Source organism: Protopterus annectens, chromosome 7.part1 (genome assembly GCF_019279795.1).
Source record: "Protopterus annectens isolate FY-2018-M chromosome 7.part1, PAN1.0, whole genome shotgun sequence".
NCBI lineage: Eukaryota > Metazoa > Chordata > Ceratodontiformes > Protopteridae > Protopterus > Protopterus annectens.
The window spans coordinates 66,714,677-66,738,810 of NC_056740.1; the positions used below are offsets into that span (position 1 = coordinate 66,714,677).

General features: G+C 40.8%; 1 protein-coding gene across 2 annotated transcripts in view; it reads right to left on the reverse strand.

Moving 5' to 3' along the window:
- FAM189A1 (family with sequence similarity 189 member A1) overlaps nt 1-24,134 on the reverse strand; it is a 2,511,558-nt gene that overhangs the window by 594,225 nt on the left and 1,893,199 nt on the right. For both annotated transcript variants that reach the window (XM_044078557.1, XM_044078558.1), the window contains one exon: nt 18,959-19,119. In XM_044078557.1, coding sequence (XP_043934492.1) covers nt 18,959-19,119 — 161 coding nt within the window. The remainder of the gene's footprint in view (nt 1-18,958; nt 19,120-24,134) is intronic.

The following is a 24,134-nucleotide window of genomic DNA, read 5'->3' on the forward strand; positions in this document are numbered from 1 at the left end:
ATATGTAAATAGAAATAGATAGAGGTAGATATGATTATATTTCCTTTCATAAAGAATAACATTCATTGAATTGCCTTTCATCAGACTGAATCATTAAACATCCATAAATTTGAAAATAAATAAATAAATAAATACACAGGAAATAAAAGTCTATTTTACAGCGGGGCAAGTCCTCTTGCATCCTCACAAGGGGAGCTGTATCTCCCAAACTACTGCTGCTTTATATAATTCCACTCAAGAGATTGTATAACACTTGGAAAATTGTAAAATATCCTTTTTCTAGTGTTCACTAATCTTACACATAAACAGATCCCAAAGAGTCCCTCAACAATCAATAACATGGGAGTCAAATCAAAAGAACTGACAATTTCTGTTAAGATTATTAAAATTAACCATATGACTATCCCTTTGTCAATATGGTAATTTCTCAGCTTTATGGGAAAGTTACAGTTAATTTTAAACTGGAATTTGATGCATTACTAATCATACAATTTGATGCAGTATATTAGGTGAGGAAGAGCAGCTGTATTATAGGTATTTATGTATAAGATTATTTTGCCTTAGCTGAGACTATATTGCATAAAATAAGAAAGATATTGTCTGGGATTTATAGTTAAATTCTATAGTTTACAGTGTGTAGTTGCACAGAGATTGGCCATGTATAGGTAGTGGCAATTCATAGAAATATGTAGTGAATGAATGCATAATCATCCACTGAAGCGGGTGTTTATCATATCTAAATAAACTAAAACCAACTCACTGAAAATGCCTTTTGCAACCCCCCCACAATTATATATACCAACTCCAAGGTGACACAACAGTGGAGAGAAAGGCAATCTCTACTATCTCTACTTTTATCGAAGGAAGCTCCAGAAAACTAGCTTCAGTTTCTTGCATTTGCTGAAATTTCCTTTGATGGACTAACATGCTTCCATAATGCATCATGTCACATATAGAAATTGCTGCTTAAACTCATGCAAATGAAAGCACATACCCAGGCGAAACAGTAATGATATCAGAATATATACAATCAAAACAATGTTGTGATTCATAGTAATTTATGAATGATTTTATGCACCATGCTGCATAAATAGACAAAAGGCCAGAGGTCATGTCATTTGCACTGCAGGCAGCAATAATGCTTGTTATTATGTCAAGAGTTGCAGAGCAACATTGCGTGATACTTTTCAAGGCCAACTCTATCCAATAAGGCGATATGACATATTTCAGAAAAAAAATTGCCATAGAGAGTAGATTAGCACCACAATTGGCCTGACCAGGAGACAGCTGAAGAGAGCATTGTAATTCTCCGGTTAGACATTTATCACCCAAAAGCAGAATGCCCAGGAATGTGTGGTCTGCCAGTCCCCGTGGAGACAAAGGTCTGCATAGCGCTCATTCTCCTACCTACTAGGATCTTTCAGAGACCAGCAGGAAATACATTAGATATATCACAGAAATCAGCCTTAGGAATACTTAACCAGTCCTTTAATGTGATGCTTCTACATGTGGATGAGCATATCCATTTTCTCTGGAGAGTAGAAGAGAGAACCACTGCTATACATGGTTTCAGTTACATTACTCTCCTCCCTGAGGTACTGGGTGTCATAGACTGCACACGTGGCAATCAAGCCCCAGTTATTATGGTATATCAAGAGGAAGGCTACCATTTTGTGAACTGCTAGGTATCATGCAGATTACCAATGTGTCTGTACAAAACTCAGGCAGGTCACATGACCCTTATGGTTGTATTGCTGCTTTTGGATAGTTGACTTTCCACGTGACTAGGTAGTTAGTAAGTGCAAGCAATTTTTGCAAAATATAAGTGTACAGCTACATAGAGTGTGCACTCAGTCCAAATATATGTCTCATGTTCTGCAAGTGATGTTGGATGCTCCCTTAAGCCCTGATAATGATGCCTATTCTTAATCTGGAGTGTGTTTATGAAGTCCAGTACAACATGGCAAATGTGGAAACCACAACATCATGGAATGCATTTTTGGCTTCCTGAAGGTATGTTTCCACTGCCTAGATATATCTGGTGGAGCAGGAAATACTCCTCCACCACAGCTTGCTAGTGTATCATAATCTATGTCATGCAACATAACATGATACTGTAGAACCAAGCATAACAACTCCAAGATTCAACTTAGGGCAAGGCTCATGAATCACAGATGCAGAAGTTGCTGCTACATAATTTGTGAAGGACAGTAAGGGAGAAAAGGAGCATGTGCCAGAGAATTGCACCCTAGAAAGTGGTGAGCATAGTACATGGCAGCACAACTGAGGCATGACATCTAGTCCAGACCAATGGCCATTATGCATACACAGTGACAGTCGAACAGAACAAACATGATGCATGCAGTGTTAATGCCAGGCTATGCTGAATAGTGCATGTTCATGTCAGACTGTGCATCAGACATAATAAATGTGGTATGAAGTCAATAATAATGGTTTGTCTGGACTCCATGGCCTATGGAACTGATAGCAGTGCTGTATGCCATCCTCCTGAATGTCACACAACATAGCCATCAGCTCCATGCCAGACTGTGTAGCAGCAGACTGTGCATAGATGGCACTCCTGCATGAATGATCCTGAGTTCAGACAGCTGTGAATGGGATGGCATCGGGTTCCCTTGCAGGTCTGTGATTTTGTAGGTATACAAACATCTGAGGCAGTGTGCTCCTCTGATATGGGAGCAACAAATGGGGAGAACTGCTAGTGCACATAGTCATGGGGGGAGGGTTCCCCCTCCGGAGACAGTAAGCATTCAGAGTGTGTAGCTGTGGATTTATACATAGAGGAGACTGAATAGTTACCCTGCACAGATGGTACATGACCAGCCATGAGGGAAGGAGACAGTGCTGATGTAAAGGCTAACTGTCACTCTGAGATAAGTATTTTGACATCATCATCATCATCAGCCTCAGCACATGCAACAATATCAGCCCTTTGTCCTTCCTCAGCCTCTTCATGTGTCATCATTGCACCATTCTGCCCTGTGAATATATTTTTCAACATGGAAGGAGATGGTCAACAGACCATGCTGCTTTGCCAGGGATGCTCTGCACATCTCCCCTCTAGGCTTTCGAATTTTATCTAAAACATTGTCTTCCCCCATAGTGCCTTTTCTAGGCAATGTCAAATTGAAAGTACTTCCGACATAGCAAATCAAAACTAAGAAAATCTAAAGGTATTACTGCTCAATGCTAGGAGCCTAAAAAAAAAACTCCACTCCCTGGAAGCTCTCATGACCCTAGAGAATGCTGATGTCTGTGCAGTCTCTGAGACATGGTTTAAAGCTGCGGAGAGCACACCAACAATGCAGGGTTATAATGCCTTCTACACATTTAGACCAGCTACTTCACAGGCAGGGACTAAAAGTGGAGGTGTCTGTATTTACATCAAAATTAAATATACTTCAAGGGTAGTCAAAAAGGACAATGCACTTGAGCTACTCCATGTTCAAATCACCATAGGTAAAATCCAGTACCATTTCCTTATACACTATAGGTTCCCCTCTATGACCCAGGGAACCCATATCATGTATTTAAACTTATTAGAAACACTAGCCATCCAACCCAATACCATATTCATGGATGACTTTAATTACCCCACTATTAACTGGGAATCCTATACAACATCAAATGCACATGTACAGAGATTCCTGGATTTTGTAAACTCAAACTCCCTGGACCAGATAGTCAATACACCAATCAGGGGGTGCAACCATACTGGATCTGGTCCTCACTAATATGGGAGAATGCTGCACAGCCCCTACTGTAATACCTTCCCTGATAAGGTCAGACCTCAAAAGGGTCTCCTTTGAAGTAAAAATAAAACTTGAACCCCCCCAACTAAACTGGAACTATTCTAAGGCTAACCTCCTGCTATTAAGTGAGAACCTGGCAAAATTTCAAGCCAATATAAACCCTGAGAACACTTCTGCCTATGCAGAACTGTTCACAGAAACACTGTACAAGCATGTTAATAGCTGCACAGAGGCAGCTATACCTGCCAGGAAGAAGTACAGAACTAACTCAAAAAACAAGCCACCCTGGTGGAATTACAAAATCAGTCAGGTGTATAACAGGAGGAAGAAAAGTATGACAAAAATTAGGAGTGCAGCCCCCAGCAGAATAAAAGCACTCTCATTAAACTAAACAAAGTCTACCAAAGTCAAATTTGAGGTAAGTTTGGCCTCCCAGGCCAAGGACAACTACAAAGCATTCTTTAGCTATGTCCGCAACCTCAAAGGCAATACACAATTGTGAGCAAAGCTCATTGTAAATGAAGCCACATATACTGAGCCAGAAGATATAGCAAACCTCCTGGCTGATAAATTCAGCTCCAGCTTTACTCCTCTCTCCCCCTCAACCTTCCCTTAGGAAATATCAACAAATATAACTCCCCCACATCACTAGGAAACAGGTCCTTAATGCTCTCTTTAAGACCAAGAACACTGCATCAATGAGCCCAGACAATATCCCAGGATGCCTTCCAAACAGGCTTCATGCCTCATGAATGGAGAAAGGCAACCAGTCACCTCTCTGCACAAAGGTGGGCCATCTACAGACCCTGGAAACTACAGACCCATAAGTCTCACTAGTCTTATATGTAAAGCCATGGAAAGAATTATTATAGAAATGATCAACAGCGATATAGTAAACCTCCAGACACTAGATCCAACCCAGTTTGCTTTCGTCAAGGGCAGATCATGCCTACTCAACCTGGTGGACTTCTTTGAGAAGGTCACCAAAGTAATGGATGAGGGCAAAATCGTTCACACTGCCTACCTTGACCTAGCCAATGCATTTGACACAATACCCCACTAGGGCATTGTTGACAAACTCAGTAAGTTAGGCAAAAACCTATGTGTCACCGGTGGATAGCCAACTGGCTCACAGAGAGAACAAAGGAAGCTAGAATTGGGGAGTCTACCTCTATAAAGAAGCCAGTTACAAGTGGGTTCCTTCAGGGATCAGTCCTTGGACCGCTCCTTTTTGACATTTACTTCTCAGAAGTCAAGACCAATGTCAGTGGTCTCTAGCTGACTAAATTTGCATATGATTCCAAATTAGGAGCTGTCATTGAATCTCACACTGACACAAATGTTCTCCAGCAGGAGCTGACACAGGCAAACAACTGGTGTCAGAGTCATGGACTAAAACTAAATGCCATGAAATGCATAATAGTATCCTTTGGGAAGTCATCCATCCCTGGTAAATATCATATTGACAACAAACCCCTTAGAGTTGACTCAGTAGTCAGGGACTTAGGGACACACATAGATAGTAATCTAGCCTTTGATCATCACGTGCCTACAGTGGTGAGGAAATCATTCTATGTTGCACAACTTATAAACAAATGTATGGCATCTGAAACCAAGGAAGTCATTGTTCCACTATATTCAGCATTCATCAGAACTATCATTGAGTACAATGCCCCCTTTGGTATGTACCTAACCAGGCATATCCAACAACTGGAACATCCACAGAGGTTCCTCACTAAAAGAATACAGGGTGTAAGTAATATGTCATATGCAGACTGCCTCAAGGCCCTATCTCTGTATTTTGTCTTCTACAGGTTTTGAGGGGAGATCTATGCCTGGCATGGAGGGCATTGTCAGACCCAACTCTGATGGACCTACTGCATATCCACAAAAAAAAAGCAGTACCAGAATTACTCATTCTAAAGACTTAAACCTTGTATGTGATATAAAAAGGACCTGCTGGAGAGATAGGTACTGTATGCAAATCCAAAAAACTTCTTCAACAGCTGGTCGGAACCAATAGCAGCTTTATTAACACATCAAACACACACTGGTTTAGTGCTTTCTTCCCTACTGAAGGGACTTCTTCTGAATAAAGCTGCTATTGGTTCCGACCAGCTGTTGAAGAAGTTTTTTTGGATTTAGTTCATGATTAGTGGAGCTTGGTGGCTATTTGGTTATAGGTACTGTATATATCCCAGAGACTACCCCATCTATGGAACAGGCTCCCCAGCCATGTGAAGCAGAGTTACTCCCTAATCCAATTCAAGTGCAACTTGGACAACTGGATGGGAAACCAGAAATTCATCCCTGGTTTGGCACCTGTCTCTGATGCAAACAGGTAACCTGTAAATCGTTCATCTCCCAGGCCCATGTTTACACTTATCAATGGTATCAGAACTTGTCAGAGATTTGGATGTATGGCTAGGCTTAAAAAGGCCCTTGCAGTCGTTAGCCTAGTAATCACCTAAGAACCTATGAACCTGTGAATATATGGCATAGAAACATCACAATGAATATAATTAGATGAGGTGTATGTGTGATGTGGCATGGATGCCAAAAGGTGTTCATGCAACACGAGATGTGTAACACTGTCATACTTCCTCTGTTATCCCTTGTTATTCTCATTTTGCTGTACTCCTAATGTTCCTATAATGACAAATAAGCAATGGGGCAGTGTGGTCAACCCACACTCTGTGTGTGTCTTACTGTTATAAGGACATTTGTGATATGCTATACTAAACTTGGGTATCACCTACTGAGAGGTGCGAGTAGGAGTTGGGAAATCCCAGCAATAATGTCCACACCTCCTGAACTGCCACTATAAATGTTTCTCCTTTCATGGGCAACAGAAGCTTCTCCATATCTGTCAGTGTGGTGGTCCCTGGTGGGCTATCTCCTGTGACACTATGAGTCATGCTTTCTTCTTGGCACAATGGATCACTTCCAGGACACATCTATGATATTGCTACAGTCTGTGACCATGTCTACAATCAGCATTGATATCACATGCCAGTGAGTGGCATATCTGCTAATTTAGAAGCTGTTCAAAATCCCTTTGCTCAGGAGGTATCACCCCAGCAGGCATTACCCATGGGTCTTGTGTGCCTGCAACAGGATTTCGTTCCCAGTGGGGATGAAGTTATCCAGCCTCTTCCTGCCACCATGTCCTGTGGAAATGATAATTCTTACGAACTTAATTAATTCATTTTTAATTTATTTGTATTTGTTAACTGTCGTAGAGTACTGTCATAGTGTATACTGATAACAATAGTTAGAAATATAAGTAACAAATCTTTACAGTAGTACAACTGCTGGGACATGTTTGTGGACAGATATTGATGGTATTCTAGGAATACACAAACTCAGCCTCTATTTAGGTAATATATACACTTACAGAAGGAGCTTAGGGTCTATATGGTGGGCAGACATGTTGCTCATGAAAGCACAAAGTCATATACAGAGTATACAGGTGAGAGATACATGTACCCCTGATGTACACATAACGTAAGATATGAATAACAGCACATTTGCAATCTAAGACATTATGGTATACATATTCTAAGAATTATTTATACACAGAAGGAAAACTTGAGCAAAGTGAGACACCTTCTATACCTGAGTAATGGGCTTTCCAGACAGAGTTTTAGGACAACACAGTTATGTAATTTGGATAATGCAGCTTATCACAGAATGATGCTATATCTGTACTCCGTTCACCTCTCTCAACCAATAGATCTACTGTGATACAAATACAAGCTAGCATTCAGAATGGCTCTGCCTGAGGCAAATGAATCCCTACACCAAGAATGTGTCTGATTCTCTTAATTATACTTTCATTTTGCGCGTGATGGTCACAGAACAGCATATGTGGGTCATGTAGTGGGTCATGCAGCTGACCTATGCATGTGCATGCATCATACAACTCCGTAGTGCCAGACTGCACTAGTCGTGATTCAGAAATCATATTATATAGGTGCAGCTTACACTGGTGGTTGTAGAGAAATGGTCCTGACTATGGTTCTGATGGCCTGAGTCTGAGTAATGGTTAAGATGCATGACAATGTGGGGAGGGAATATGGGCATGTCTATTCTAGCAGAAAGGTTGGTAGACTTATGTGACTTGATTTCCTGGTGGAGACTTAGGAAACAGCCATTTGGTGTCTCTACGAGGTTCAGCCCTTCTGATGTCAGCACCTTGTGCAAGTGAGGAGGTGTAATAGCAATGATGCCCATTTCATGCCTTACTTGTGGACTGCTGCAGCACAAGTGCAAAGGAGTGTAGGAGAAAAATGAAAAAAAAAATCTTGAGACATTCCTGATGGCTGCCTACAGGATGGAGCCTCATGACCAATCCTCTCCTCCAGTGATGGGAGAAGAAACAGGCTAATTGGCTTGGGGGAAGACTATAATCAGTAGACAGTCAGAGTAAACAGAGAAAAAAAGTTCTCATTGTATGAGTGATTTACAGGCTGTCGTTTTGCGCAGTACTGTGACAATGGCTACTTCTGCTAGTGTCCAGCACCTGCTTGATTTATGAAGTAGCTGTATCTCCTGCACAGCCAGTTCAGGATGTAGTTACTCTGGTTTTATGAGTTTGTAGGTAAATACTGTGCTATCAGTCAGAAGACAATTACTAGTCTAGCCAATAAGCAGAGGTCAGAATCAAACTCATTACCTTGTGTCTGTAAGATTAAAACCATAACCATTATGCCAACCCCCACCAATTCCTTATGATGCACCTTTTAGAAAAACTGGTGCCAGAAATGACTCAGGTAACATTCTGACCAGGGCCACAGGCATAACAAGGACAGGTGCAGGCACAAGTACAGTGACCTGTGATAATGCTACCCTGGTGCCTCCCCATTGGCGGGAAGAACAAATTAGGCAAGAATGCACTGAATGGTGTTGTAAGTGGCTATCATTGTACATGTTTTTTGTTTGTGGAAAATATTGTCAGTGTCCTGTAAAGAGGTGTTCCTGATACTTGCATTTCTATCAGTCACATGTCATTGTTTTTTTATGGTGGGGTAATGTGAGGGGCTACTGGATGTGGAGTTGGTGGTGATGGAAAGTAATACAATAATTCTGTGCAAATGTGTTCTTGCTCTCTGCAGGTCTGCCTGTGACATAATTGATATTTATAGTAGGGTAACATATGGAGCTCATATGTATGCAGGTGGTGGGAATCCATATTAAGGTGCCAGTATGCTATCTGCTCTGTTGCCATGTCTGAAGGTGATATCACTGTGTAGGTCTCTATACTTATAGACAAGGTGGTACATACCTGGAAGTCTTCTGAGTAACAGAGACACAGGTGTAGGGTTGTGTACTGTGCATACTGTGCTGCCATGAGAACCGTAGCTATGTTATATGGTGCCCTGTGCAGTTCCCAAGACTGGTGCACACTCAAAAAAAATCTTAAACTTAAACTAAAGACCAAAAAAGCATGTTCTGTATCAGGTACAATATTGGGCTGAGACTGAAATAGGACCAGTGGGATCAGTGCTCCACCCCAGTTAACAGATTCAAAATAAAATAAAATAAGGTAGCTTGTTACATTTACCATCTCATACTGAGCAGTTCAGCTCTGCACACAAATGCAGAGTTGTCATTCCTTTATGAAACTGTGCTAGCCTTGTGGCTTCAAGAATCAGTTCTGGTACCACACTGCTATACTCCTGCACCATCAGCATCTGATGAGCATTATCAACAGTTTGTATCTAGGGCAGCCAATCCCTTTGCCTCACCCTAGTTACAGCTCTGACTACCACATATTCTTCTTCCACCTTTTAAGGTTTACTAATGTAACCCTTTTTCCTCCTAGCATGAGCACAATGGGATCTTAACCATGTGGACTGATGCAGGAGACTGCTTAGAATGATACAAAGCAGTGTTGATATTACTGATATATGCTGCTCTGTGGTATATGCCCATTGCACTTACTACACTAACACAGTTATGGCAACCTTATTGTGTCTCCACTAGCAGGTTTCAGCCACGCCCCACCCCTACTGAAGCTGAAGCTGAGGAACATAATGGGGGCGGTAGTGACTCGCTGGAGGAGGGTGCTGTCCTCTCCCTGGCAGGCAGCCTGTTCCCTTTGCCAGTAACCAGCTGCAGCTACAGCATTTGGTGGAGTCCGTGGTTGTGGGGAATCTAGATGTGTGACTTTGTCCACATGAAAAACATTCTGGAGCAGATAGTAGCAGGTTATCTTACATTGATGACCTTCATCATTAGACCATCATAGAGTGGACACCCCTTTAACACTGGCCATGTTTCTCTGTTTCCTGTTGATGGGTTACAGGAGGGTAGCTGCTTACATGCAACTGGACACAATTGTATACCCAGCCTGGTGCTCTTTATCCTTACTGTGTGCATACCCAATGTCCAACCCTCCCCATATCCACCTGTCCATCACCAATGTGCCCTGATTTGGCTTAGTATATTATTGTTGTAGTGTAATTTATATGCATTTTTTACTTTCTTCTGCATTTCATTTGATCTCACATAAAATTAATAATGAAATCCTCAATCAGGTATGGGCCACACTATCTGAGAACTACTAGAACAAAGTAGCCAAAATAAAAACGACAGGCAGAATAGAAAACTAATCTGTGCACTGTCCAACCCCAAGACCACTTCTCCATACGATGATATTAAGGCATACCTTAATATACCTATTGTTTTTGAAAGGCATGCCAACCAGGTGAGTTGGGGTCATCCTCACTAGGCTAAAATACTATCTTCAAAGCTGACAGACACAGCATTTAAAGTATATAGGGACATGAATGACACTGGTTGTATAGGCTATCTAATCTAAAAAGGAACTGCTTAATAGGGCAGTCGTGTCTTCTGAAACATAAGCCCTGAAATCCCATAAATGGAAATATAGTTCAAATAAAATGGTATGAGCTCAAATGTCTGAAATTGAAATTTGTTTTATACTTGCAATCACTGCAAGAAGTGAGCACAAAACGTAAATGATAGAGTTGAAGCAGTTGTTACATTCAAAAGAGCAATCCCAGTAAGTTTATTTAAGTGAGCTTTCTCTCCAAACACCTTTATGGTGTTTACTCCCCAGACACAATGTACCGGTTTGATTCTCACATTTGAAAAGAAAATTAATTAGGCTTATAATGGCCAACAAAGGTAACTTGCCTGATACTTTCTTATGAAATCAAGAACCCCGTTGTGTTCTCCATATGATTCTTTCTTGCAGTGTTTGCTAGCCTAATCATATTTCCTGTCTCATTGCTTGGCATATCCCCAACCCTGACTCCCACAATATGCATTCCAGCTGAGGGTTTTCCCTTCTCAACTTGCAGTACTTTACAAGTTGTATTTATTTATTTATTTATTTATGTTACATTTGTTGACCGGGATATATGTCCATTTTCAGCGGAGGCCCGGGGAGAAAAGCTCCAGATATCACAGATAGAACATAACAATATGTCAAACATATTTACAAAGCCCTCTAGTAGGTATTCAAAATATGCACAGTGTGTAATAGTATACAAAAACAACAGGTTGCGGCAAGCTATTATGAGCAAAAGATGTGTACAATATTAATTTAAATAAGGCATTGAATAAGTAGTGATTAACCAGAGTTAGTACAGGGACAAAGCCAGTGCTCTTTAACATACTGTTTGATGTCTTTTTTGAAGAGACTTAAAGAAGGTTTGAGGGTAAGATTAGATGGAAGTGAATTCCAAGTTTTACCAACAAAGTTTTAAAATTAAGCATGTCTTATCACCTTTTTGATCATATTTTTAGTCTATTAATATATTTCATGATGCTCCCTTCAAAGTGCTTTACTTGCAAAGATATTTTTCTTGTTCTCCATTGCAAGTATTATGGCTGATTTGTATATATCAAGCAAAGTTGATTTCGGGACTGACCCCTCCAACAGCTAATTGATTACTCATCTTTAAATCGCTTTTTCCATAAACAACACCCTGTAAGACCTACCAGGTGCAATTGATCCATTTATATGCATATTTTGTCTTGTTTCCTACCTCCACCAATTCCTCAGCTGTTTCCTCTGCAAGATAAAGACAAAGGCCTTAGGACTCACTGAAGCTGAAGGCCTTCCTAAAGTAATAGCTGACTAAATTGAGATTGTCTCATGTCTCACTTTTTCTTTAGTCATACAACTAAATCAGTTTTGATAGGAAATATATTTTGACCATTGTATGCTTACTTCTGCAATGGTGATTTCTTTTTTTCTAGAAAGTTGTTCACTCTAAATCTGAGGACATTTTCCATTATCTAACTCACCCTCTAATGTTACATTGGTCAGTTAGTACAGATAACTATGGCCATGAGCTGTTAGCGAGTTGTTTTTTGTAGTTCAGTGTTTAATTCCCTCACACTCAGTTTGATTTATGCATGACTCTGAATAAGTTGCTTAACCAGAGAGTGCACTGAAAATCCGAGATAGGCTTCTTAGTGGTCTGTTGGACTGCATGCCCATAAACGTCTTAAGAGCCTGGAGTTGCTCTTTCAGCTAATCTTCTCCCTCAGTAATAGTTTGGCTTTGCCTGCAGTCTCTTGAGACTGACCCCAGGTATCCACTTCCGTCTTGTCGTTCCAGTCTGTCCTCAGTTCACTATTTACATAAACATCTTATTTTATAATCACATCATCCATCTATTACTACTAATAATCACAAATGTTGGAATTATTCTTTCATTTCTCTTGATGAGTGCCAAGGAAAATATCTCATTCAGTATTAAAGCCTACATTTGTAATTCTCTTTATCTCTTGTCCCATTTCATATGTTCACTAATTTCCTTCCATATTCTCTCCTTTCTCAATAAAAACCTAAAAATATTCTCCTTTTTAATCCCTCATTCAAATGCACTCTCCATGTCTACAATTGTCCTTCGGACCTATATTATGTTTTATTTTGTGTCCGTCTAACATTTTTGAACTGATCCTCCTTATTTTTCATTAGTCTGTATATCTCATCTCTTTGTGCTTGTCTTGATTTTCCATTAAGATGCATTGGTTTCTTCTTTTTTATCTTTTTGCCTTTCCTGACCTATCCATTCCTTCCAATGCAGATTTTCAGATTATCTCTACTTTCTACAGACAACTTATTCCACTTTTCCATCTCTGTTCATGACGCCTGTCCTTGTTCTACCAAATATTTTCATAAATTGATTCACTTATCATCTCCAATAATTTGTCTTTCATCCACGTTGTGATTTTTTTTTTGCCTTGATTGTGAACTATACTGTGACATGGTCATTGTTTGTCAGTGAAGCTGTCTGTAATTCTTCTGCCTGCACAAAGTCTAATATCCTAACTTTTTTGGATTCCTTCTTCCACCTTCTGCATCAGTCCTTTCAGTTTTATTACCCTATACGTTCCTTCCCTACGCCCAGCCTTGATCTTGTCATGATTCGGCATATCTGCTATTAAAGTATCCTTTTATTTATCTCCTTTTGCCTCTCTGTTTCTTTGCCATCTGAATGATAGGCTTATTTTTCTCTCTTGTTGGACTTACAGTTCTGTGAATAAGTATCTGTCCACCATCTTTCGCATTTGCTACTCTTCAAACTTATTGCCAGGTAGCTCATATTAATGTTCCCCCTAATAACAGAATTTCACCTTCCTTCTAAATAAATCTTCTCATCTCACTTTTCCTGTAGGTAATAGTTTTCTTTTCTTCTTCCCTGTCACTAAACACCATTTTCTCTTTACTTACTTGGTGTTAATGACTTTACCTTCCTTACTTGGTGTGAGTGACTTTACCTTCCTTACTTGGTGTGAGTGACTTTACCTTCCTTATTTGGTGTGAGTGACTTTACCTTCCTTACCTGGTGTCAGTGACCTTACATTCCTTACCTGGTGTGAGTGACTTTACGTTCCTTATTTGGTGTTAGTGACTTTAAGTTCCTTACTTGGTGTCAGTGACTTTACCTTCCTTACCTGGTGTCAGTGACCTTACATTCCTTACCTGGTGTCAGTGACTTTACCTTCCTTACTTGGTGTCAGTGACTTTACCTTCCTTACCTGGTGTCAGTGACCTTACCTTCCTTACTTGGTGTTAGTGACTTTAACTTCCTTACTTGGTGTGAGTGACTTTACCTTCCTTACTTGGTGTCAGTGACTTTACCTTCCTTACCTGGTGTCAGTGAGCTTACCTTCCTTACCTGGTGTGAGTGACTTTACGTTCCTTACTTGGTGTGAGTGACTTTACCTTCCTTACCTGGTGTCAGTGACTTTACCTTCCTTACTTGGTGTTAGTGACTTTACGTTCCTAGCTTGGTGTCAGTGACTTTACCTTCCTTACCTGGTGTGAGTGACTTTACCTTCCTTACTTGGTGTCAGTGACTTTATCTTCCTTACCTGGTGTCACTGAGCTTAGCTTCCTTATCTGGTGTCAGTGACTTTACCTTCCTTACCTGGTGTCAGTGACCTTACCTTCCTTACTTGGTGTGAGTGACTTTACCTTCCTTACCTGGTGTCAGTGACCTTACCTTCCTTACTTGGTGTGAGTGAATTTACCTTCCTTATTTGGTGTGAGTGACTTTACCTTCCTTACCTTGTGTCAATGACCGTACCTTCCTTACCTGGTGTCAGTGACCTTACCTTCCTTACTTGGTGTGAGTGACTTTACCTTCCTTACCTGGTGTCAGTGACCTTACCTTCCTTACTTGGTGTGAGTGACTTTACCTTCCTTATTTGGTGTGAGTGACTTTACCTTCCTTACCTTGTGTCAGTGACCTTACCTTCCTTACCTGGTGTCAGTGACCTTACCTTCCTTACTTGGTGTTAGTGACTTTATCTTCCTTACTTGGTGTCAGTGACTTTACCTTCCTTACATGTTGCCAGTGACCTTACCTTCCTTACATGGTGTCAGTGACCTTACCTTCCTTACCTGGTGTCAGTGACCTTACCTTCCTTACTTGGTGTGAGTGACTTTACCTTCCTTACCTTGTGTCAGTGACCTTACTTTTCATATCTGGTGTCAGTGACTTTACCTTCCTTACTTGGTGTTAGTGACTTTACGTTCCTTACTTGGTGTCAGTGACTTTACCTTCCTTACCTGGTGTCAGTGACCTTACCTTCCTTACTTGGTGTTAGTGACTTTACCTTCCTTACCTGGTGTCTGTGATCTTACCTTCCTTACCTGGTGTCAGTGACCTTACCTTCCATACCTGGTGTGAGTGACTTTACCTTCCTTACTTGGTGTGAGTGACTTTACCTTCCTTACCTGGTGTCAGTGACTTTACCTTCCTTACCTGGTGTCAGTGACCTTACCTTCCTTACTTGGTGTTAGTGACTTTACGTTCCTTACTTGGTGTGGGTGACTTTACCTTCCCTACTTGGTGTGAGTGACTTTACCTTCCTTACCTGGTGTCAGTGACCTTACCTTCCTTACCTGGTGTCAGTGACTTTACCTTCCTTACTTGGTGTTAGTGACTTTATGTTCCTTACTTGGTGTGAGTGACTTTACCTTCCTTACCTGGTGTCAGTGAGCTTACCTTCCTTACCTGGTGTCAGTGACCTTACCTTCCATACTTGGTGTCAGTGACCTTACCTTCCATACCTGGTGTCAGTGACTTTACCTTCCTTACTTGGTGTTAGTGACTTTAAGTTCCTTACTTGGTGTCATTGACTTTACCTTCCTTACCTGGTGTCAGTGACTTTACCGTCCTTACTTGGTTTTTGTGACTTTACGTTCCTTATATGGAGTTAATGACTTTACGTTTCTTACTTGGTGTCATGACCTTACCTTCCTTACCTGGTGTCAGTGACTTTACCTTCCTTACTTGGTGTGAGTGACTTTACTTTCCTTACCTGGTGTGAGTGACTTTACCTTCCTTACTTGGTGTGAGTGACTTTACCTTCCTTACCTGGTGTCAGTGACCTTACTTTCCTTACCTGGTGTCAGTGACCTTACCTTCCTTACTCGGTGTCAATGACTTTACCTTCTTTACTTGTTGTCAGTGACTTTACGTTCCTTACTTGGTGTGAGTGACTTTACCTTCCTTACTTGGTGTCAGTGACTTTGCATTCCTTACTTGGTGTCAGTGACTTTACGTTCCTTACTTGGTGTGAGTGACTTTACCTTCCTTACTTGGCATCATTGACTTTACCTTCCTTACTTGTTGTCAGTGACTTTACGTTCCTTACTTGGTGTGAGTGACTTTACCTTCCTTACTTGGTGTCAGTGACTTTGCATTCCTTACTTGGTGTCAGTGACTTTACGTTCCTTACTTGGTGTGAGTGACTTTACCTTCCTTACTTGGTGTCAGTGACTTTACCTTCCTTACTTGGTGTCAGTGACTTTGCCTTCATTACTTGGTGTCAGTGACTTTACCTTCAGTACTCCACACTGCCTGATCCTTACTAGTTGTGCCCAGAGGCATAGGTAGTGTTGGATGAAGGGGGTTGCGGACCTTGCACAAGGTGTTCGGTAGCACAACTGGAAGATGTACTGACATGCAGAAATGACAGTAGATACTTATTTGCAGTCACAGCTGAAGAGCTTTGTTTGTGGTTGTCTTTGGTACAATAACAGTAGCAAGCAGCTTACAGTAGTTTTTGAGAAGACTTTTTTGTGGTTCTCAACTTTCAAAGGACTTTTTTTGCTCCTTATCATAGAGCACATGGTCCACATGCTACTAGACAATTCAGCTATGGTTCTGAATTTGCCCTCACTTTTGCTGTCTTTCCTAACTCCCCTGTGTCCTCTCTTCTGTTTCTCCTCTTGTGTTACCTGCTCTCTTTTGCTATTTGCACATCTTTCTTCCTTTTCTGAGCTCTTATCTCTCTCATTTTCTGATTGTACTCTCTGTTGTACTTGTCTTCGTCTTTCTCTGTATGCTGTCTGTTTTCAGCCTCACATTTTCAACCTTCATAATTTTCCAACTTCTGCTTCTCATTACTTATGCTTACATTATTCCTAGTACTTCTCCACATCCATTTTTTTTACTTCATGACCCCAATGCCTTACTAGCTTTGGCTTTTACCATTGTATTCCTTTATTGCCTATTCATATCATCCTTTCTGCATTTCTTCAGTCTGACCTTGTCATATACTTGTCTCTTTAGATTCCCTTGTTTACTTCAAAGCGTACTCACCACCAATGCCCTTGGAAATGCTTTTACCCCAAAGCATGCTCATCTCCTTGTTTACCTTTCACTGAGCCTCTATAGCTTCATTGTTCTTGTATCTCTTCTGCTATGTGGCTCTGTAAAAAATAGCTATATCCTGTGACTCCTATATCTCCATTTTTCCCTCCCTCTCTCTCCTCCTCCCTGGAACGTGCATAGTGGTTTCATTACCTGCACCAATCAGTACACCTCTTCTGTTGGGGGTGAGAGCAATGAGTCCCTGGGTTAAGCTATAGCCCAACAGCCAATCCCTTCCTACCTTGAAAGCATAATCAGCCCACTGGTTCTCACTCTGGTGAGAAATGGGTAAAAAAAGCAGGTCAGCTTCAGCTCCCAATGACTGGTCTTCTCATCACTCCCACAGGGGCTTGCTGACTCACAGCTGTTGTCTGGTTGGGAGAAGACATGCATGATCTCATACAAGCTTCTTCCTTTCCCTTGATCTGTGAGGAGAGCTCCTCATTGACAGTTCAATCTAAACTTGAGATTTCAGGCAATATACCCAGTCACCTCTAGGGTAAAACCCTCCTCTTGCTGCCCAGTAAGTATGATGCTATACCTGCTGCATCAAGTCAAGTGGAAATGAAAATCTGTGCATGCTGCTGGCACACAGAGTGCAAACACTTCTTGGATGGACTCATGGTCCTGAGCTCCTGTGCACATAGAGCATTGTTTTAGGCCTCCCCTCAGATGGTGGTCTTGTAATGAGACTTAGACATCTGTCCCCCCTGGGGTGACTGAGTTGAAATCAGCCACTCAGTTCCAATGTCCACAGCTGGATCCTCAAGTGTCCTGCTCCCTACTGGAAATCATATTATCCAATGCTCAGTCCTGGGCTTTGTCATTCTGCAGCACAGAGCATGAAACTAAATGTGTTGGTGGGCTCCTTTTTTCTCTAAGGCCATTGCAAGTAAAAATTGTTACTGTGCTACATAACTGATAGTTATGCGAAAGGCATATGGTCATCTCCAACACACAACATCGTTTACTATCTGCTGTTGCTTTAAATAAGTCTTACATTACATGAAGTCATCATAGACTTTGATTATATGGCAGACCAGAGTCAAGGGTCATCTGATTTTGCACCAGCTAATGCCAGAAAACAACAGAAAGGACTGAATGTTACACAACAAGCAGCTATTGCAACAAGAAAAAAGCAAATGGCTACTGCATCCAAAATGTAAGCAAGTGCTCCAGGTTAGTTACTTAAATAGCAAATAGAATTGTGAAATGAGCACAAAAAAAAACAAAAACAAACAAACAACAACAAAAAAAAATGCACAGTCAAAAGATGGGAGTTAAGGTTTAATACTAGGTCTTTTATCTGTTCCTAGAGTACAAGTGAATGCCCTACTGCATTCCTGATGCATGATGTAAACACTGAGCTAGACAAATTAACAAAACTGAATATGGCTTTACCACTCCCATTCTTTCTAGAAGACATTTTTGCTGGAAGGTTAGTTGTGTGAATGCCAGTTAAGATCTGTAGTGTAGGTGCATAACATTAACAGCACTTCCAGGTGTCACGTGACAAGCTTCCCACATTTGCACAAGAGAAAATACACCTAAACTGCATAATCGAGTTAGTTAATCAAATTAAATGTAACCCAAAGAATGACTGAATAAAGGTATGAATCAGCTACAGTGAAACAGAAACATCAGCACAATAATATAAATAGACACAGTTTTGTGAGAGTCTAGTGCCTAAAAGTTAAATTTCCAAATGTGTATTGGTGAAAGAAATGTTGCAGAAAAGATTAAGGAGTGCATAAAAAATCTGAATAGCTTCATTTATTAAAAATATTAAATGTATCAAATACAACTAAATAAATGCACATAAGTATCATCGTTTATTTTCATGCATAATAATTAATAGATATATATTTTTTACTTAAAATATTTGTACTTAATGAGCAGAGTTAAACATGACTGCTAGTATCTACTTTTAAGACTGCAGTGCAAAGCTTTCTGCAACTCCATTCATACTTCATAAATCTCAAGGCAATCTTAATGTGGTGCAATAAATGATAACAAACAAGTGGTAATCACCTCTGTCCATCAATTCCAGGTGTGGAAGTGTACTCAGGAGGGTAATAAGGAGGCGGTGGTATAGGAGGAATGAACTCATCAAAATCCAAGGTCTGGTGTAGGATAGTTCCATGAGGAGTCATGCAGTCTGGGTTTATAGAACGAGATCGATGCGGCATAAACTGCAGATTAAAGATAATTCAGTTAAACAGAATACCTTGTGGCAGCAAGAGCTCTGTTTTACAAGAACTGACATATCAACATTATAAACATTTCATCCCATTTCGTAGGTTTCTTTGACATTCGCTTTCTTTATAACTGTCCCTCAATCAGATCTCATTTAGTTACAGAGAATGACAGTTATCAACTCATAGTGTTTAGTCTTAATGAAGACTGTTCCTACAGCTTACCTGTCTCTTATTTCTACAGCTTACCTGTATCTTCGTCACCTATAACAGAATAATTCTAGATGCACGATAAGTGCATTATTATAAAGGAATCAAGGACAACTGTGCAAATCTAATGATCATTCATGCTCAGAACTAACCGAACCTCTCAACATAATGGCTCAGTGGTTAAGATCTCTTTCTCTCAGTTTCAAGTATTTAGTGGTTTAATCCTGACCTGTGCTCACTTTCAGGGTGACATCTTCATGTTCTGCCTGTATTTGACTGGGGTGTCTCTGGTTTCCTTCCATGTCCCAAAAATATGACATTTGGTTGACTATTTTAAAACTGTCTGTATGGATAAATATTGCATGGCCTGGGTTCTGGGTGAAGAGATTAATAAAAAAAACAAACACTTCCTGACTCTGACACATGGCTATATTTTAAAAATGAAACTGTTACAGTAACAACTATTTCACAATTTCTCCATAACATTACAGATATCATGGTGCTTTGCTCTCTTTGTACAGCAGATATTAAAAACAAATTGTTAAATTACATAGAGGAAAATACTTGCCTATTATGCATGCAATTTTGTATATATATATATATATATATATATATATATATATATATATATATATATATATATATATATATTATATATATATATATATATGAATATATGTATTTATTATTTATTCATTTTTTTCTTCACTTCTTTGTTGATCAGGACACTCATAGGATCATAGGAGGTTACTAGGCTATTGGCCCTGAGGCCCATATAAGCCTAGCCAAGAGTTTAGCCCATGTTTAGACAAGTCAGGACCTGATGCTCCTGTCCAGCAGGGACATTGGTGGAATCCCAGGGGTATATTTTCTGTTTCCCATCCAGTTATCCATGTATCCATGTTGCACTTAAAAAGGGGTAAAGAGGTACTCTGCTTGATGTGGAGAGGGAGGCTATTCCATAGATGGGGGAGTCTCTGGGGCACAAATCTGTCCTGCCAACAAGTCCTGTTGATGTCACAGACCAGGTTGAGGCTGTGCGTGCAAGTTACTCGAGTGGAGCTTGACTTGCGGATATGCAGCTGTCCCATCAAGGTGGGATCTGTGATCGCCTTGTATGCCAGACAGAGATCACCTCTGAGGAGTCTGTATGAAACTGAGTAGAGGGATAGGGCTTTTAGCCTATGGCAGATGTTTGAGGTCCTGGATTCTCCTGGGGAGGAACCTCTGTGGTCTCTCCAGCTGCTGCATGTGCTTTGCAAGGTACATTTTGAAGGGGCATTGTACTCTATAATGGGCCTTATAAGGGAAGAATACAGTTATATTATGACCTCCTTGTCCCTGGATGAAATACCCTTACTTATGGGGTCAGCCATGTAGAAGGCTTTCTGTACAACAGAAGCAACATGGTGGTCAAAAGTCAAGTTGCTATGAACCTTGGTACCCAAATCCCTCACAACTGATTGCGTGCTTAGGACATTGTTATTAATGTGATAATCTGTGGGGATGTCACTCTCCCCAAAGGGGATGATAATGCATTTTTTAGTATTCAGCTTGAGGCCATGTTTCTAGTACTAGTCATTTGTCTGAGCGAGACTCTCTTGGAGGATGGCCACATCACTAGGAGAATTGATGACAGCACCCAGCTTGCAGTCATCTGAAAACGTGGTCAGCCATAGCCGAATGGTTTTGGCCTACACCTCAGAAAAGTATATCCCAAATAACAAAGCCTCCAAGACTGAACCCTGGGATATGTCCTACAAATCCTACAAATCGCAGCTGATGCTCTGGCCTACCCAGTATCCATCTTGATTAACCGATCTCTGTCAGAAAGTTACGTTCCCACACTGTGAAAAGTATCACATATAATTCCCCTCCACAAAGGCGGACCCTCCACAGAACTAACCAATTACCACCTCATAGCTATTCTCTCTCCACTCTCCAAAATACTAGAGGGATGCATACACTCTCAGGTCTCAGACTACCCCCTTACTAACAACCTCCTTTCCAATACTCAGCATGGTTTCCGACCAAACTATAGCAACACCACTGCCTTACTCTCCTTTACTAACACTATCCTTCAGCATAAAAACAATGGCTATCTCTCCTCTGCTACTTTCCTAGACCTATCTAAAGCATTTGACATGGTCCCACACAAACAACTTATCTCTGTCCTGAATAACCTATCCTTCTCACAATCAGTCACCAACTGGGTTCAGAGTTACCTGTCTGAACGCCAACAATCCATTGTATGGCAGAATGGCATATCTCTTCAACTACCTGTCTCCATAGGGGTTCCCCAAGGATCCATCCTTGGACCCCTACTCTTTTCTGTTTACACCAATAATCGATTCTCTGCCACCAAACATGGCACACTCATACAATACGCAGATGACTCAACCATCATCTGCTCAGCCCAGTCCCTACCAAAACTGCAAAAAGTCACACAGGAAGCCTTTTCCTCTGTTGAAACTTGGTTATCTGATGCCCAATTAATACTCAACCCAAACAAAACTAAACTACTCATCTTCCAACCCACCAAACATACTCAAAACAACTCTCACTTTAACATCACAGCAAAAGACAACACCACTATATACCCAACTGAACACACCAAATTGCTAGGAGTGGAAATAGACAATAAACTAAAATTTGACATTCACATATCCATGACCATAAAAAAAAGTCCACAAAAACCTAGGAGCGTTATACAGAAATAAGCAATTTCTCACCAAAGCAGCGAAAATTTCAATAGCAAATTCCCACCTTATCTCCACCCTACTTTATGCCTCTCCAATATATACCAACCTAAGGCAATGCAATCTAAACAAGCTAGAGACCTGCTACAACAAAACTGCCAAATTCTCCACAGGGGCATCCTACCGTAGTCACCACTGTCTCTCACTTGTTGAACTGGGCTGGCTTGAACACCCTCACCTCCTTCAGTGGTATCAACTCTCACTCACCCACAAACTAGTAAACCATCCACTAAATGTCCGATCCCTCCAGAATCTACTCCAACCCTATCGCACCACCAGACCACTAAGATCCAGCAACAAAAATCACTTGCAGATCACTAAAGCCAATAACTCTGCTGGCGAAGCACTATTCTCTTGCACCATAGCCAAATTATGGAACTCCCTTCCACCCAAAATTACCTGCATACCATCATGCACCCACTTCAAAACTTTACTAAAAGTGTACCTAAAAACATGCTGGCTATGCCCTTGCAACTCCCACTCTAATATAATCCACCCCATCCAACCACTACCTTTCTTTCCACTCCACTAACTACCTTAATTATAGCAAGCTCAGATGGTCATAAGCCTAGTACTTATTATACAGCAGGAACTTCTCATTGTAACATTTGTTAATGTCTGTTATGCACTTTGCAGATAAAGATTCTAGTTGTCTACTGATGTAATATGTTCTTCATCTGTAAATATGCTGTAAGTAATTGCTATGTTAAATTGTTAATCGCTATGTAATCCAATGTAACTACTGTCTGTTTATTTTAACTGTGGAGATTTTCTCCCCGGGCCTCCGCTGAAAATGGACCTACGTCCAGTCGGACACTCCCAGTCAACAAATTTAAATAAATAAATAATAAATAAATAAATGTCTCTTGTTACAGCTCTATTGCTTGAGGTGGCTTCCCATATTTTGACTGTGTGGGTTCTATCAGTGAGACCATTTGCTACCCATCTGGTAACATATGGATTGATGCCTAGTTGAGAGAGTTTATCATATGCCTGAGTGGGGAATAGTGTCAAAGGCTTTGGCCAGGTCAAGGTAGGCGGTGTGCATTGTCTTCCCCTTGTCCATGGCTTTGGTGAGTTTTTCAAAGAAGTCGACCAAATTTAGCAGACATGACCTCCCCTTGATGAATCCAAACTGTGTGGGATCGAGTGTTTGGAGGTTGCCAATGTCCTTGTTAATGAGGTCCATTATAATCCGTTCCATGGCCTTGCAGATCAGGCTAGTTAGGCTGATGGGTCTATAATTTCCTAGATCGGTGGATGCTCCACCTTTGTGTAAAGGCATGACAATGGCTATCCTCCACTCAGCTGGAATGAAACTGGTACTCAGGCTTTGGTTGAATAGGAAGCCTAATGGTACTACAAGTTCCTGTCTGAGTTCATGTAGGATGAAGCCTGGGAAGTTATTGTATTCCATGGTGGCTGCATTTTTTGCCTTTGAGACAGCAGTGATGATATTTTTCCTAGATATAAGAGGAAGGGGGCAGGTACTGGGGATGTCCTGATTTACTGATGGGGGCGAGACAGGTGTGAAATTTTCACAGAATCTGTCAGCCAGCTAGTTTGCTATATCTATGGCATTTGTACATGTGGTGTCCTTGACTACCAGTTCTGAACAGATCTGGGTGCTTCCTTTGAGGTTGCAGACATATGTGAAGAAGGTCTTATGATTGTCTCTAGTAGATGTGGCCAATTTGGACTCGAAGTTTGCTTTGGAGGATTTTACTAGTGCTCTTAATTGCTTGTTCAGGCTAAGGAGACATTGCTTCCAATTGGTCACCTGCTCCTTCTTGGTCTTGGACAGCAATGTTTTTCCTTTTATTATAGAGTTTATTTATTGCAGATGTCTACCAGACAGGTTTACTCTTCCTTGAGGAGGATGATTTAGTCCTGTCAGGTATTCCTGATTCCATGCATCGACATATATGCTCGTATAGTGTTTTGGTGTAGTTTTGGTGTTGAAGTGTGGGGGTGTTCCTCCTGTACAAGTGTAAGTGGCATGCCAGTTTGTGCTTGTCTTTGTATTGCACTGTCACTTTCTGC